At 42.1% G+C, this 17215-nt stretch overlaps 1 protein-coding gene across 1 annotated transcript in view; it reads right to left on the reverse strand.

The window, feature by feature from the left end:
- The window catches only part of PARP1 (poly(ADP-ribose) polymerase 1), a 42463-nt gene extending 40507 nt beyond the window's left edge, over positions 1 to 1956 (reverse strand). The window contains exon 1 of the mRNA XM_082672993.1: positions 1671 to 1956. Coding sequence (XP_082529119.1) covers positions 1671 to 1790 — 120 coding nt within the window. The 5' untranslated portion in view covers positions 1791 to 1956. The remainder of the gene's footprint in view (positions 1 to 1670) is intronic.
- Positions 1957 to 17215: the final 15259 nt, after the last annotated feature.

Genomic DNA, 17215 nt, shown 5'->3' on the forward strand with positions numbered 1-17215 from the left:
TACCCACTTTAATAACTACTGTGATCTTGTAGCGATGAGTGTAAATGGTTATTTTAAGAAATCCCCAACAACTGTAAAGCGATGTGAAAATAACAGTAACTACTACTGATGACAAAAATCACAGGTACTGCTAATGCGCCTTTGCTTTGCAGCTTACATTCATAATTGTAGGAAGTAATGAATTGTAACTTAAGTCTAGTGAAAATAGAGATGCATGTTTTTTCTCACGGAAACTCATGGACCTCTTGAGTTCTATCTGCCATCCCACAGACTCCAGGTTAAGAGCCCCTGCACTAACAGCAACTTCATAGGATCGGCGGCCCAAACATTAGGGTGAAAAGATGCTCTGCAGGAGATATAGCGCCTCAAATGGTAGGCCTTGCCCACTTCTGCATCCTCAACTTCCTGCCACTTCTGTGGTGAGCTCCCATCTTGGACACATCATGCCTAGGGAACAGCTCCATCAGGTGGCACCCACCCCTGTAGAGCAATGTTTACCAGTCATCACCCCTTTAACCAAACTGGAAGCTCCCAGGCGTGGAGTCTCTCCTTGTGCCCCTAGTACCTAACACAGTGCCCGGAACCTAGCAGCTGCTCAGCGAGTGTTGACTGAACGAGTAAGTACTGTGTGCCAGGTACTGAGCTAGGTGGCCCTGAGGCTGATTCCAAGATGACCACCTCAGTCCCTGCCATAGTATGAAATGAGACAGTCTAAGTACACTATGGTACCCACTCCCCTCCAGCCAGTAACTACTGCAAATCCAGCAGTACCATCCCGTCATTCATAAAACACATACTGCCTCACCGCCTGGAAGGAAAATCAAGGTACCTTGACCATGAGCACTAAGCTTGGATAAAGGCTTTCTGTTGGGAGTGGGGAAGACAGGGCAGGTGGGAACCCTGATTAGGCAGGCAGACAGGAGCTGAAGGAGGCAGGAACCTCCAGACACACTACCTCACTCCAACACCCCTCCCGCCATCGGGCAAGCCTCAGGGACCACCGGAGGGAAATCCCAAATCTGTCAAGAAGCCCAGGTGAGAAACCCCAGGAGCCACTCTTACTCAAACCAGAGAGCTGCAAAGGCATCAGGAGGACGTGTCTGTGAACTTGGGAAGTTTGAGGAAAATGTTAAACCATAAATTAAGCCAAAAGTGAATGCACTGCACTGAAATGACACCAACTTGCATAGTTTTGCATAATTAAAAAAAATGAGAGTGGGTGTTGAAATGATAGCCAAAAATAGATTAAAAAAAAAACAACCCTCACTTGCCAGTCGCCACCATCAATGTAGGACAAAAATCTTCCAGAATAAGGTTAGGTCAAAACCAGACTAGCTTCAAAAGGCCACGCGTACGTTTTCTTCCCAAGGCGAATGGCTATAAAACAAACCCAGAAATAAGGACAGAAGCGGCTGCTTATTTTTACAAAGTAAAAGGCACCACCAGCTCCTGACCGTATTTCCCGGGCTTTTGCTGCAAGATCAGCAAAACCTTCCAGAAGGGTCCACCCGGCGGGCCATACAGGGGACGAGAGGAAGCAGCTGCGCCCGCAGGCCCCGCGCGGGCTCGAAAGGGCCGGCCCGGCCTGCAGCTCCCGACCAGCCCTCCCCCCACCCTCCCCGGACGCGCGGAAGCCCCAGCCTCGCACAAAGCGGCCTCTCCGCCCGTACCTGCACCATGATGGCCATCCGGAGCGAGTCCTTGGGGATGCTCTCACTGCATTTCTTGCAAGAGGCGCGCCCGCTCTTGGCGTACTCGACCCGGTAGAGCTTGTCCGATGACTCCGCCATCCTCCTCTTCGAGCTGCTGCAGCTCCGGGAGCCCGACGCCGCTACCTGGAGACCCGCTGCTGCTACCAACGCCTCGCCCGCCGGTCCGCTCCCCGCTGGCGCACGAGCGTCTAGAGACGCAGCCGCCGCCGCCTCCGAGCAAGCCGCGTAGGCCACCCGCCGCTCTGGATAGATTACTGATGCCTGGCGGCGGGCACGCTCCGGCGTCCGCGCTCACGTGGCGGGGCCGCCGGCACGCGCGCCCCCTGCCGGCAGTGGGGTGGTGTTTCCCCGGCGCCTGAGGCTGCGGGAGCTCGACCCTGGCTGCGGGCCTAGGCCGGGCTTACCCGGCGCCTGTAGCTCTTTGAAGGACGAAGCGCCGCCACACCTTTAACCATTTGTCCCCAGGAAGGCTTACGTGCTCTCACAACTAATTCCAGCCTCTTCTCTTTTTAATACGTGTATACTCTCTCCCCTGAGGGCGGACAGGTCTGGAAGGCGCTGGGCTGGCTCGGGAATGTGGTTGATCTGCCAAAGAGAGGTCAACCTGGGCTGGCCCTCGGCGGACGTTCTAACTGCAGTCCGCAGACCGTTGGGACCCAATACTAACTGAAATCTAGCATTGCCTTCATTATGAATTGTAATGCATGGATACAGATTCTGGGAGTCTTAGCAATACCTGTGACTTTGTCAGCAATAGTTAGCACAGGTGCTTTCCTATCACTTTGCGATTGTTGGAGAGAACTCAGTATTAAGCTCATCACTACTTAAATTGCGGTAGTTAAGAGACCTGCTACTAGATCTTGTTTTTTAATGTAGAACTGTGTTTTTATATAACTGGTTTCTTTTAAAATTCTATGCATTTAATTTTATTCGTTTAAAACCCTGTAACAGAGTGTGCTGTCTTTGAGACTCTTCAGTTCTATAGAGGACAAGAAAAATAAATGGGATGAATGAAACAAAACTTGTTAGAGAGGAGAAGAAAGCTAGTAGCTTTTGAGACATGGATGCTGAGTAAGCAAGAAGGTTGTGGGACATAGGCAAGAAGCTTAAGTAGTGACCTGTTAGATATGTTGAAGATAAATAGAGTTAAGTGGAATATATGATGGAACAAATAAAAGAATTTTGCTTGGAGAGAAACCAAAAGGCATCATCATTCGACGTCTGGGTTGACAACTATGTCCTCCCTAATGGCCACTCACTGGTGATAACGCTATGGTCCCATTCTGGCTCCCCTACGCTCTGCCCAAGAATTGCAGATAAAACCCACGTCTGTTCAGCGGCTGATTGGCAAGCTACGGTTGTGGCCAGGCATAGTTGCCCCTGTGTCTTTCTGATACGTGACTGTGAGTTGGCTCCAGATACTCTCTGTTGAGTAGCCTCGAGCATCCTCAGCTCTGGTCTTCATAACCCCACTATCAGTGGGGTTGAATGATGAAGCAGAGAGAAAGAGAGACAGAAAATGAACATTGCATGACCCCAGGTTTAGATGGTGTGGTCCACCTCACCTCTAGCCTGTCCTGGGTATGGCATGCATCCCATGTTGTTCCCTGCTGCAGGAAGTTTCAATCAGGTGTTTCAGATGGATTTAATAAGCCTCACAATTCAAGCATCTTAATTTGGTCTGTGGGGCTTTCTGTTTTGTGACTTAGATAACTTGCCTGATAGTGTATCTAGAAGCTACCATTGCATTTGAGGTCCACAGACTTCATTGGATCGACAAATGGGTCCTGAGTGCACACACAAAGGTTAAGAATTCCTGCCCTACGTATATCCAGACAAAACTATAATTCAAAAAGATACATACATCCCTATGTTCATAGCAGCACTATTTACAATAGTCAAGATATGGAAACAACCTAAATGTCCATCAACAGATGAATGGATAAAGAAAATGTGTTTTATATATATATATATACACACACACACACACACAATGGAATATTACTCAGCTATAAAAATGAATGAAACAATGCCATTTGCAGCCATGTAGATGGACCCAGAGATTATCATACTAAGTGAAGTAAGTCAGAAAGAGAAATACCATATGATATCACTTGTATGTGGAATCTAAATTATGACACAGATGACCTTGTCTACGAAACAGAAACAGACTCACAGACATAGAGAACAGACTTGTGGTTGCCAAAGAGGAGGGTTGGATTGGGAGTTTGGGACGAGCAGATGCAAACTATTATATATAGAATGGATAAACAACAAGGTCCTATTATATGCCACAGGGAACTATATTCAATTTCCTGTAATAGACCGTAATGGAAAAGAATATGAAGAAGAATATATATATATATATAATATGTATAACGGAATCACTTTGCTGTACAGCAGAAATAACGCAACATTGTAAATCAACTATACTTCAATTAAGAAAGAAAAGAATTCCTGCCGTAGAACACTGAGGAGAGCCAGGTATATTCTACTGCCTACTCGATATTTCTGTTTGGATGTCATATATATATCCAGTGATGTCCAAAACCTCCCCTAGTACTTTCCACCTCAGGAAATGGTCCATGGTTCTCCACGTTGCTTAAGCCAAACGCCTTGGAGTCAACTTGACTCCTTTTCTCTTTTGTTCCACATCCAATCCGTCACTGAATCCTGACTTCCATGACCTCAATAGTTTCTCACCACCTTCCCATCAACACAGCACCACTGTCTGGACCGCCATCATCTTTTGTGGTTCCGAGACAGTCCCCTTCCCTGCTGGCCTTCCCGCAGTCTTTTCTCCCCATGAAAGCATGTGAGGTCACTTTAGATCTCAACCTGTGTTACTTCGACATTCAAAACCTTCCAAAGCCTTCTCATCACACTTGGAATAAAAGCCAGAATTCTTCCTGTGGCTGAATCTGAGCCCTGTCTGCTACCCTGACTTCATGGCCTCCGTCTCCTGGGGGCTCCAGCTGCCCCAGCCACACCGGCTTCCTGCCTGTTCCTCAAACGCCACAAATTCACTCCCACCTTGGAGATTTGGAGATTTGCATTTACGTTTCCCGGAACAGTCTTTACCGGTGGGTGCAGGGCTCACTCCCTCTCTTCGTTCAGCTTCTGCTCACACATCACTGTGATGAGCCCAGCTAAGATGCTTCATCTGCACGCCATCTTCAACTTCTTGCCCTGCTGTGTTCTTCTTTGCACTTATTACTCCTAAGCATATTTCATACACATGTATATGTTTATTGTCTGTCTCTTTCACCAAAATGTAAGCTCCACCAGGGCAGGGGTTTTTATCAATTTTGCCTGTAGTAATATTCTCAGTGCCTGGAACAGTGCCAAGCACTCAGAATATTTTGTTGAATGAATCCACATTTGGCACTTCCTCTGCACAGCCCACCTGTTTAATAATAAGGTTCCTTCACATTTATATAGATTTTTGTGTTTTACAATGGGCCTTCCCAAACATTATTTTGTTTGCTTCTCATTATAATGCCATAAAATAATTTTCTTTTTTCAAAAAACTAATAAACTATTATATTTACTTAGAAGCATTCAAGCTGTCACAAAACTGTTACAACTCCCCCGACCCCTAATTACAGAGTAGAGTTCAGTAACAGAACAATTATTTCGTATAAGCTGCATGAGAGACAACTGAGAAAACGACAGTGCCCCTATATAATTAATTTGTCTTTTGCACCTACAAGAACCTGCTTTGAATTCCCATGCTGGGTCACAACCCGTATACAACACCAGGTAAGGTTAGTGGCCTTGGAAAATATCACCAGGACAGGGTTGTATAAAAATTATTTGGGAATTCTTGTTAACAATAACCCCGCATTCCAAAAAGGGGCAGTTTAAAAGAAAATCTTACCCAGCTTTACATTTCAATTTTTTTTTTTAATTTAAAAGGAATGAAAGAAAAATGAATTGTGTCCAGGGAGGTTAAATGCTTAATAGACAAGAAAAAAAATGCTGCCCTAGAACCACTTCATTCATCATCATCATCTTCAACTTAGTTGTCTTTATCTTCCTCTTCCTCATCTTTCTCTCCTTCTTTCTCGTTCTCCTCTACCTTTTTTTTTTCTTTTTTTTTGCGGTACGTGGGCCTCTCACTGTTGTGGCCTCTCCCGCTGCAGAGCACAGGCTCCGGACGCGCAGGCTCAGCGGCCATGGCCCACGGGCCCAGCCGCTCCACGGCATGTGGGATCTTCCCGGACCGGGGCATGAACCCGTGTCCCCTGCATCGGCAGGCAGACTCTCAACCACTGTGCCACCAGGGAAGCCCCTCCTCTACCTTTTTCTTCTTGTCTGGATCAGCCTTGACAGCCTCCTTTTTTTTTTTTTTGCCACATCAGCTTTCCTTTGCCTCAGGATGCAGCAAGATCCTTTCAGTACTTTTCCTTCCTCTGAACAGACTTCTTTTCAGGCTGCCTGCCATCCACAGCACTGTCACTCACATCTCTCCCAGTTTCTTTGCTTCATTGCCAATAGACAGACCAGGATCTCCTGTGGTTTGGGGGTGGTACTCAGAAGACGAGAAAGAGGCCATAGGAGGCTTTTTGGGTGGTTGAAATCCCTGAACTTCTTTTTGTTTCCATTTTGGGAGGGATAAAAGTTTTCATTTCTGTTTTATAAGGGGCCTTGTCCACTCTTGACATTTCTCCAATTTCCTTTCTCTTTGGCAGACAAGGCTTTCCACCTTTCCGAGCATTTTAAAGAACATCTTGAGAAGTTGACCGAAGCATCTGGATGGTTTTTCCTGAGTTCCTTCCAGCAAGTTTACCCAGAGTGCCTATGATGCCATTTGGCCTCAGGCTTTGTAGGACCTCCTCTGCCCGTGTTTAGTTATTTTTCCTCAGGGAGGCACAGAGTTGCTCAGTGCCCCTTGCTCTCACTTGCCTCGGCAGTGTCTCTAGGTATTTTTAATACCAGTTTTCATGTAAGAACGTGAACCCGACAGGTCTGGAGGCTTGCTCATCCCTTGGTCGTTTAAGCCTTGTCTACTGCCTCTCCTGTTCTTTTCTCTCCCTCCCTCTGCTATCGTCTTCACCACCTCGCCCCGCAGCATTATTCTTCTCACCCTCTTTCAACATGTCCATTGCTTTTTTAAAAACAAGTTTGGTCATGACGTCTATCCTGCTCAAACCTCTCTGTTGAATCCCTGTATTAAAACTTTCTGATTATACGTGACAGAAACCCGGCTTGAAAAAAGATAGGCCAAAAGGGGAATTGGGGGAGGGGGTACTGGGGTATCTACAGAACAGAAGGAAGAATTAACCAGACCATGGGAAGGACTAAATGCAGATGGACGGCAGAGATGGTGGGATCTAGGGACTGAGATGCCTCTGGGACTCTGTCTGCTTCTTGTCTCTGCTTCTCCAGAGCATCTTTCTTATAGGAGACCGGCTTCTGCCACATAGGCAGAGATCAAGGCCACTGATGTCTCTTGACCTCTCTTTTTTATGGCTCCTACCACCAGGAGGAGGGTCTTTTTTCCTCTGTTTTGCATAAGATATTCCGGTTGAGAATTCTGATGAAACCATTGTGGGTCAGATGCCCACCCCTGGACCAATCAACAGGGACCCAGAGGTACAGTCATGTAAGAACATGGGGGCTTCCCTACAGCCATGTGGATGGGGTGAGGGATGTCCCCAGAGAAAGAAGGGGCTAGGCAGACAATAGTCACTCCACTTTGCCGAACCAGACCCAGACAGCTGGTGGCCCGAAGGCCACATTTGGCCTACGACATTGTCTTGAATAGGCTTAACATTGTTTTGAACTATCTGTCAACATTTCAAAACCTGGATATTTCTCATAAAAGCCTGGATTTCAACATATTCCTTGAAAATGTTGAAATGTGAGATCACTGGGCCCTTACATTCTCACGTGGCTACAATTGGCTGGAGCTGAATGGAGGTTGCTCATGTAAATGGCGGTATTCAGGGCTTCCCTGGTGGCGCAGTGGTTGAGAGTCCGCCTGCCGATGCAGGGGACACAGGTTTGTGCCCCGGTCCGGGAAGATCCCACATGCCGCGGAGCGGCTGGGCCCGTGAGCCATGGCCGCTGAGCCTGCGCGTCCGGAGCCTGTGCTCCGGAATGGGAGGGGCCCCAGCAGTGAGAGGCCTGCGTAGGGCAAAAAATAAATAAATAAATTTAAATGGGGTATTCAATTGTTGCTGTCCTGTGACCTCTTGCTGCTTCCCTGTTGTAGTTATCTATTGCTGCATAATCAACCACTCAAAACTAAGAGGTGAAAAACAATAAAAGTCATTTATGATCATTACCTGTCATGTTTCTGGGGTTCAGCCAGGTGGGGCTCACCCAGGGTCTCAGGTGGTCGCAGTCAGAGGGGGATGAGGCGGAGGAGTCAGAGGCTTCCTTCGGTGGCTGCAGCTGGCTCCTGGCTGAGCTGTCAGCTGGGGCTCTCAGCTCAAACACCTCCACGTGGCCTGGGCTCCCTCGCAGCATGGAAGCTGCCCTCCCCTCTCAGGGCAGACTCAATCCTGTGCTCAGTGCTCTGGGTTCGCTTTTTAAGTTACATGCTTTCATTTTCAGGTAAGAAAACGAGGACACAGAGAGATGAATGGATGTGCTTAAGGTCACCTCGTATTCAAGCCAGGAAGATAACTGAACCTCTGCCTTTTCCCTCTCAGCTTACAGGGTAAGCTGCTGTCTCCTCCATCCTCGTCTCTGTGCTGAAAGCTCTGTTGTCTTAGGCCCTTCCTCCTACTGCAGCCAGCTGTGGCCAGAGCTGGCCCCTCGCTAGGTTTCAGCTCTTCCTTAGCAGAGACTGTTTTGCCCAACTTCTTTTCTCTATGCCAGCTTGCTGCCTGACATTTAGTAGCCCTCAGAAGATGTTTATTTAAACAGATCCCTGTTTTTCAAGCACCCTCAATTTTCTCTTAGTTGTCTAGCCAGCTCCAAAGGAACCCCAGTTCCTGGTATGTGGGGGGATGGGCAACTGAGTCGGAGCAAGGAGATGTGTCCCCACCTGCTCACCACCTCTCAGGACCTCCAGAGATGCCTGAGGAGCCCCTGAGGCCACATATTGTTGTCTTGTGGGGGAAGGGTGTGTGTGTGAGAGACTGAGCTTAAGGGATTTACTGTGGCTTTCCTTTGATAAAACTAAACAAAAACAAACAGCAAATTAACTAATACAGGCATAAATAGAATAAAGAGTAAAAGCTTTTAATCAATCCCTCCCTGTTCCTGTTCCCACACTTTGGAGGTCATCACTGTTTACAGTTCCTCCTATATCCTGCCATATTCTTTCTGTATACATACACACGCACACACACGCACACGCACACGCACACACATGAGATCGTATTATGTACATATTATAATCTACATTTTTTTAATATCCCAGAGATATCATTTCTTTCAATGGCTGCAGGCAAATTTATAATATAGATGAACCATACTTTTGTTGGTCTGTTTGGAGAGATGACAATGTTATTTACATTTATTTTATCTATACGGAGTTTTCATATTTCACACATGGTATACAAACACATCCTTTTTGTAAAATATTTAGACCTGTGTTCAGTACAGCAGCCACTAGCCGCACGTGACTACCGAGCACCTGAAATGCAGTGCGTTGGAATTGAGATGTGTTGTACGTGTAAATGCACATTGGATTTTAGAGACTTAGTATGAAAAAAATAAAGTAAAATATCTCATTAGTAATTGTTTATATTGATTACGTGTTGAAATGATACTATTTTGGAATATTGGGTTAAATAAAATATATTATTAAAATTAATTTTATGTTTCTTTTTCTAAAGTGTGGCTAGTAGTCACAGGGAACTATAGTCAGTGTTCTGTGATAAACCATAATGGAAAAGAAATTTAAAAAAATGTACACAGGGGGCTTCCCTGGTGGTGCAGTGGTTGAGAGTCCGCCTGCCAATGCAGGGGACACGAGTTCGTGCCCCGGTCTGGGAGGATCCCACATGCTGCGGAGCGGCTGGGCCCGTGAGCCATGGCCACTGAGCCTGCGTGTCCGGAGCCTGTGAAAAAAGTGGGTACCAATAAATACGTGTGTGTATTTTCTAGCATTAAATTAAAACAGTGGAGGATAAATAAACCATAATAAAAAAAAAATGTACACAGTATACGTATAGCTGAATCACTTTGCTGTACAGCAGAAATTAACACAACATTTTAAATCAACTATATTTCAATAAAACAATAAAATGTGGCTAGTAGAAAATTAAAAATTACATACGTGTCTTGCATTATATTTCTTTTGGGCAGGGGTGATTTAGAGAATACAAACGTGTACAGAACAAAAGATGAAAGTTCTGCTTCATCATCAAACCTCCTTCCCTCCCTGAGTTGTCACTTATTTTTATCTTTTTTCCAATGTGTATTTAAGGCTATATACTTTATCCTGAGTTATGTTTTTGCTTTATTTTTCAGATTTTGTATGTATATTGTGCTTTTGTTTGTTTTTGAAAACGTTTATTCTCTTATTTTCCATAAATACTTTAATAGCAAATAGAGTTGCTTTAATTTAAACAAGTAATACATGACTTTTAAAATAAAGACAGTGAACTCTTCCTGTTTTTCCACAACCCTGATCCTTCTCCAGAATGCATTGTTTTGGGTATTGGCATTGCCACCTACAAATTAAAGACAGAAATAGAAATGCTAATATCTGAATAATAGGAATCCCAGAAAGAGAAGAATGGAAATGGAGAGAAGGAAATATTTCAAGAAATAATGCAACAAGATCCTACTGTATAGCACAGGGAACTATATTCAATATCCTGTGATAAACCATAATGAAAAAGAATATTTAAAAAAAAAAGAATGTCTATATGTGTATAATTGAGTCACTTTGCTGTACAACAGAGATTGGCACAGCATTGTAAATCAACTCTACTTCAATAAAAAAATAAAATTATAAAAAGGAAAAGAGACATAATGAAGGTAATTCCTCAAAATTAAAAAAAAAAAAAGAAACAAACATGAAAGACATTAAGATGCACAGAATTCCAGAGAGAAAAGAAAAGGAAAAACCCACCCATAGACTCATACAGAAGTGTAAGAATACCAAAAATAAAGAGAAAATTGTAAAAACCTTTGTAAAGAAAGAGAAGATCACACAAAGAAACAAGAATCAATTTGCCATCAGATTTTCCAACAGCAAAATGGTGTAGTATTGATCAGAGAGAGACTTCAGAGGGAAGGATATCTTTCATAGGAGAAGATACGGACATCAAGATTAACTAGCAAATTAACACATTCACCATAAACTGTAGACGTTAGTCAGACCTTATGAGGAAAAAGAGACAAAATAGGGGGAAAACAGGCAAGGCCTCAGAGGACTTTCCACATTTTGATCACACCAAAAAAGAAGGCAAGAACACAGAGAGAGTTGAGGTGTCAGTGGAAGTGGAAACTGCACATTCTGATGGGCCTGGCAGAGGAACCCTCTTGTGATAATACTATTATACTCAAAAACCCACATGCTAGTGAAAAAACACAAATTTGAAGGAGCCACCCATGATTTAGAGTGCTTCAACTTGGAGAAACATCTGAGGTAGAGCTTGGGGAGGGTCTGAACACAAAGATATGAGGACATAGAGAAAGAACTTGAGTTATGTTTTAAAAGTATCAGTCTATATGATCAAGAGAGCTTCCGTAAAAGAAAACACTGATAAGTTGTACTTCATCAAAATTTAAAACTTGTGCTTTTCAAATGATACTATTAAGATGCCAAAGAAACAAGTTATAGAATATATTTGCAACAGGTGTATCTGACAAAGAATTTGAATCCAGACTATATATCAATAAAAAGCTTCTATATGTTAATATTAAACAAGCAAGCAACCTAATACAGATGAGCAAGAGACTTGAATAGACATCTCAGGAAAGCAAATGTATGGATGGGACTTCCCTGGTGGTGCAGTGGTTAAGAATCTGACTGCCAATGCAGGGGACACAGGTTCGAGCCCTTGTCCGGGAAAACTCCACATGCTGTGGAGCAAATAAGCCCGTGCGCCACAACTACTGAGCCTGCGCTCTAGAGCCGGTGAGCCACAACTATAGAAGGCCACGCACCTAGAGCCCGTGCTGCGCAACAAGAGAAGCCACTGAAATGAGAAGCTCACGCACCGCAACAAAGAGTAGCCCCCGCTCGCTGCAACTAGAGGAAGGCTGCATGCAGCAACGAAGACCCAATGCAGCCTAAATAAATAAATAAACTTAATTAATTAATTTAAAAAAAGAGAAAATGTGTGGATGTATTATAAGCACATATGAGGAGCTCAGGAGCATGAGTCAGCAGGAAGTGCAAATTAAAATCATAATGAGACACTATTTCATACCAACGGAACAGCTACTATTAAAAAGGCTGACAATTCCAAGTGTTGGTGAGGATGTAGAGGAAGTGGAGCTCCTCTACGTTGCTGGTGGGATTATAAAGGGAACAACTACTTTGGAGAACTCTTTGATGGTTTCTTATAAATTATATACGTACATCTATGCCATGATCCAGGAATTCCATTCCTATATTCTCAAGAATAATGAAAACATGCTCCTTAAAAAGACTGAAAGAATCATATCAACTTTATTTACAGTAGCCAAACACTAGAAACCACCCAACACCCTTTAATAGGTTAACAGGTAACAAATTATACTATATTCTTACAAAGGACTATGCCTCAGCAGTAAAAAGGAATAAACTACTGATAACAATAAAGACAAATATTAAAAACATCATATTGAGGAAAAGAAGCCAGCTACAAAGTATTAATACTATATGATTCTGGTGATAGAAATCAGAACAGTAATTGCAGCAGGAGTGGGTGGGCAGATATTGACTGGAAGGGGCATGTGACATCTTTCTGGGGTGATGGAAATGTTTTGCATCTTGTTTGGGGTTTTAATAACTTGGGGGTTTACAGCTGCTGAAACTCACCAAACTGAACACTTAAGATCTGTGTAATTTATTGTGTGTAAATTATACCTTGATTTTCAAAATTAATTAATTAATTAATTTGGTCTTATTGGGACTTAGTTGTGGCAGATGGCTTCTTAGTTGTGGCATGGGAACTCTTAGCTGTGGCATGCATGTGGGATCTAGTTCCCGGACCAGGGATTGAACCTGGGCCCCCCGCATTGGGAGCCCAGAGTCTTAACCACTGCACCACCAGGGAAGTCCCTACCTTCATTTTTTTAAAAATGGTTATTCTTTAAAAAAAAAAAGACTGAATAAAAAATTAAAATGCTCAGAACTGAATGATAGTGAAAACATTTTGTTTCAAAGTTGTGGAATCCAGCAAGATTGACCTTCTAAGGGCAATTTATAGTCTTAAATACTTATATTAGAAAAGAAGAAAGCCTCAAAACGAGTGAGCTAATGTCCATATTTAAGAATTGATAATAAATATCCATCAACAGATGAATGGATAAAGAAGATGGGGTATATATAACAGTGGAATATTACTCAGCCATAAAAAAGAATGAAAAATGCCATTTGCAGCAACATGGATGGACCTAGAGATTACCACACCAAGTAAAGTAAGTCAGACAGAGAAAGACAAATATATGATATCGCTTATATGTGGAATCTAAAAACGATACAAATGAACTTATTTACAAAACAGAAATAGAGTCACAGAAGTAGAAAACAAACTTATGTTACCAGGGAGGAAAGGGAGGGAGGGATAAATTGGGAGATTGGGATTGAGATATACACTCTACTATATATAAAATAGAGAACTAATAAGGAGCTACTGTATAGCACAGGGAACTCTACTCAATACTCTAATGACCTATATGGGAAAAGAATCTAAAAGAGTGGATATATGTATGTGTATAACTGATTCACCTTGCTGTACAGCAGAAACTAACACAGCATTGTAAATCAACTATACTCCAATAAAAATTTTTAAAAAATGATAATAAACAGGATTTACTGTATAGTTCAGGGTGCTAGATTCAATATCTTATACTATCCTATAATGTAAAAGAATGGAAAAAAATAATATGTATATCTGAATTGCTTTGTTGTACACCTGAAACTGACATAATATTGTTAATCAACTGTACCTCAATTTAAAAAAATAGGTTAAAAACAGGGAAGTGACAAAAAACAATAAAATAAACTCAAGGTAAGTATAAAGACAGAGTAAAATAAATAAGAGCAGAAGTCAGAGATCAGTAAAATAAAAAATGAAGGTAAAATAGAAAATATCAGCTAGCCAAAAGCTGTGTTTTTTTAATTTATTTTAACTTGATGAAATACACATAACATTTACCATCTTAATCATTTTTAAGGGTATGAACCATTTTGAAGAGAATGTTTTAGATGTGGATGGACCTAGAGAGTATCATACAGTGTGAAGTAAGAAAGAGAAAAGCAAATATCATATAATCTTATATGCAGAATCTAGAAAAATGGTATAGATGATCTTATTTGCAAAGCACAAATAGAGACACAGACGTAGAGAACAAATGTATGGATACTAAAGGGAAAGAGGTGGTGGGAGAGGAATTGGGAGACTGGTATTGACACATATATATTATTGATACTATGTATAAAATAGACAACTGATGGGAACATACTGTACGGCACAGGGAACTCTACCTAATGCACTGTGGTAAGCTAAATGGGAAGGAAGTCCAAAAGGGAGGGGATATCTGTATGGGTATGGCTGATTCATTTTGCTGTGCAGTGGAGGCTAACACAACATTGTAAAGCAACCATACTCCGATAAAAATTAATAAAAAAAAGAGAAAGTATTCAGCTGTAGTGTTAAATTCACGTTGTTGTGCAATCAATCTCCAGATCTCTTGCCATCTTGTAAAACTGAAAGTCTATACCCATTAAACAACAACTTCGCGTTCGTTCCTCCCTCTAGCCCCTGGCGACTACCATGCTACTTTCTATCTCTGTGAATTGGAGGTATGTTCTAGGTACCTCATATAAGTGTGGAATCATATAGTATTTGTCCTTCTGTGTCTGGCTTATTTCACTCAGCACAGTGTCCTCAAGGTTCAACCTTGTTGTAATGTAGTATGTGTCAGAATTTCCTTCATTTTTAAGACTGAATAATATACCGTTGTATGTATATACCACATTTTGTTTATCTGTCCATGGACACTTGGGTTGCTTCTTCCTTTTGGCTATTGTGAATAATGCTGCTGTGAACAGGGGTGTACAAATATCTGTTCGAGGTCCTATGTTCAATTATTTTGGGTATATACCCAGAATATATATTGATATTTTGGGTATGTATGGTAATTCTATTTAAAACAATTTGAGGAACCACCATACTGTTTTTCACAGCAGCTGTATCATTTTACATTCTCATCAACAATGCTTAAGGATTTCAATTTCTCCACATCCTCATCAACACTTGTTATTTTCTGTGGGTTTTTTTTTTTTATAGTAGTCATCCTAAAGGGTGTGAGATGGTAGCTCAATGTGGTTTTGATTTGTATTTCCCTAAATGATCAGTAATGTTGCATCCTTTAATATGCTTGTCAGCATTTGTATGTCTGGAGAAATGTCTATTCAAGTCCTTTGCCCATTTTGTAATTGAGTAGTTTTCTTACTGTTGAGTTGTAAGACTTCTATATTTTGAATATTATCTCCCTTATTAGATATATGATTTGCAAATATTTTCTCCCTTTCTATAGGTTTCCAACTCTGTTGGATGTGTCCTCAATGCACAGAAGTTTTAAATTTTGATGTAGTCTAATTTATTCCTTTTTACTTTTGTTGCCTGTGCTTTTGGTCATAACCAAAAAAATCATTCTTAAATCCAGTTTCATGAAGCTTTTCCCCTATGTTTTCTCTGAAGAGTTTTATAGTTTTTGCTCTCATGGTTAGGCCTGTGATCCATTTTGAGTTAATTTTTGTACGTGATATAAGATAAGGGTTCAACTTCATTCTTTTGCATGTGGATACCCAGCATCATGTGTTGAAGAGACTGTTCTTTTCCCACTGAATGGTCTTGGCATCCTTGTTGAAAATCATTTGGGCCATACATGCGAGGATTTATTTATGGGCTCTATATTCTATTCTTTGCTCTGTATGTCTGCTTTCAAGCTGGTACCACACAGTTTTGATTACTGTAGCTTTGTAATATGTATTGAAATCACGAAGTGTGAGACCTTCAACTTTAGTCTTCTTTTTCAAAAGTTGTTTTTTAAAAAATCAAACACTCTGTCAGAATTGATCAAGAGATGAAGGAAGACACAAAAAAATGCAATTAAAAATTTTTTTAATTTAAATTTTTTATTTTTCTGTTGAAGTATGGTTGATTTGTAATGTTTCAGGTGTACAGAAAAGTGATTCAATTATATACATACATATATACATCTATTCTTTTTCAGATTCTTTTCCATTGTAGGTTATTATAAGATACTGAATATAGTTCCCTGTGCTATAGTAGGTCCTTGTTGTTTAGATATTTTGTATATAGTGGTGTGGAAGTTTGACCACAAAGGGGGCCCAAAGCCCACCCAGGGATTTCCTATCAAGCAAGCGAGGCAGAGTTTGCACATATGCACTTGGTTCCCATTCCACTAGTCACATGCCATGTTAGGTACAAGGGAGGTGGTGATGCAGTCTAGCCTGGGTCCCAAAAGAAGGCCGGAACAGTGTCTGCCTTCTGTGGACAACCGGCAGTGTCTGCTACAGTTTCGTTCTGAATCATTCTTCTTAGTACGAAGTGGCCATTGCATCTAAAAAGCTGGGTCTTCAGTTCTGGGAAAATATTTTCCCTACCATCGCTTTGACTATTTACCTTTTTCCATTTTGGAAATATCCTCTCAATTTCAAAACTTTCTGTTTATTTCCTTAACCTGTTGCAGGCTGGTGAGAGGTTTTCTCAGCTCAGTTTCCCAGCTCGCTAATGAGTGCTTCAGCTGTGTCCTCTGTGCTCTCCACTCCACCTTTTATTGGCTTTTTTATTTTAGCCATTACGTGTTTTACTTTCTAGTATCTCTACTTGGTGTTTTTATGGATATACTCTTGCATTTATTGCTTTTTAAATAGTGTTTCTTTAGGTGTTAGTTCTTCTGATGAGTTTGGTACTTATAGATCCTACAGTAGTACAGGAAGGGTTCCCCCCAAAAAAACACAAATGGTAAAATGTTGAGGTTGTATAATCGTGAGGTTAATAAAAGGACTGCTCTGAGCCTTTCAACTATAGCCAGCTGGCGGCAGTGGTCCTCTCTGTCTTACATATTGATAAGGCAGTTTCGGGTCCTGCAACTGCCTGGGACTTCTGGACAGCATTTCCAGGAATCTCCTCTTTTGTCAGTCTGATCCAGAAATCTGGATTTGAAGAATACTTGGGGCAGAAGGATCCAACCTCTGCCTTCCACTTCTGAAGAGGGTCACTTGCCGTTTCCTTACCTGGCTGTTCTTTCCTCCATGCCCCCGACCTCCATCTCCTCCAAAGATAAGATTTATCTTGCCCCTATTAGAGAATCAAGGCATGGGGAAGAAGGGCGCCGTGACCAATCAC

This window comes from Grampus griseus, assembly GCF_964374135.1.
Source record: "Grampus griseus genome assembly, chromosome: 1".
NCBI lineage: Eukaryota > Metazoa > Chordata > Mammalia > Artiodactyla > Delphinidae > Grampus > Grampus griseus.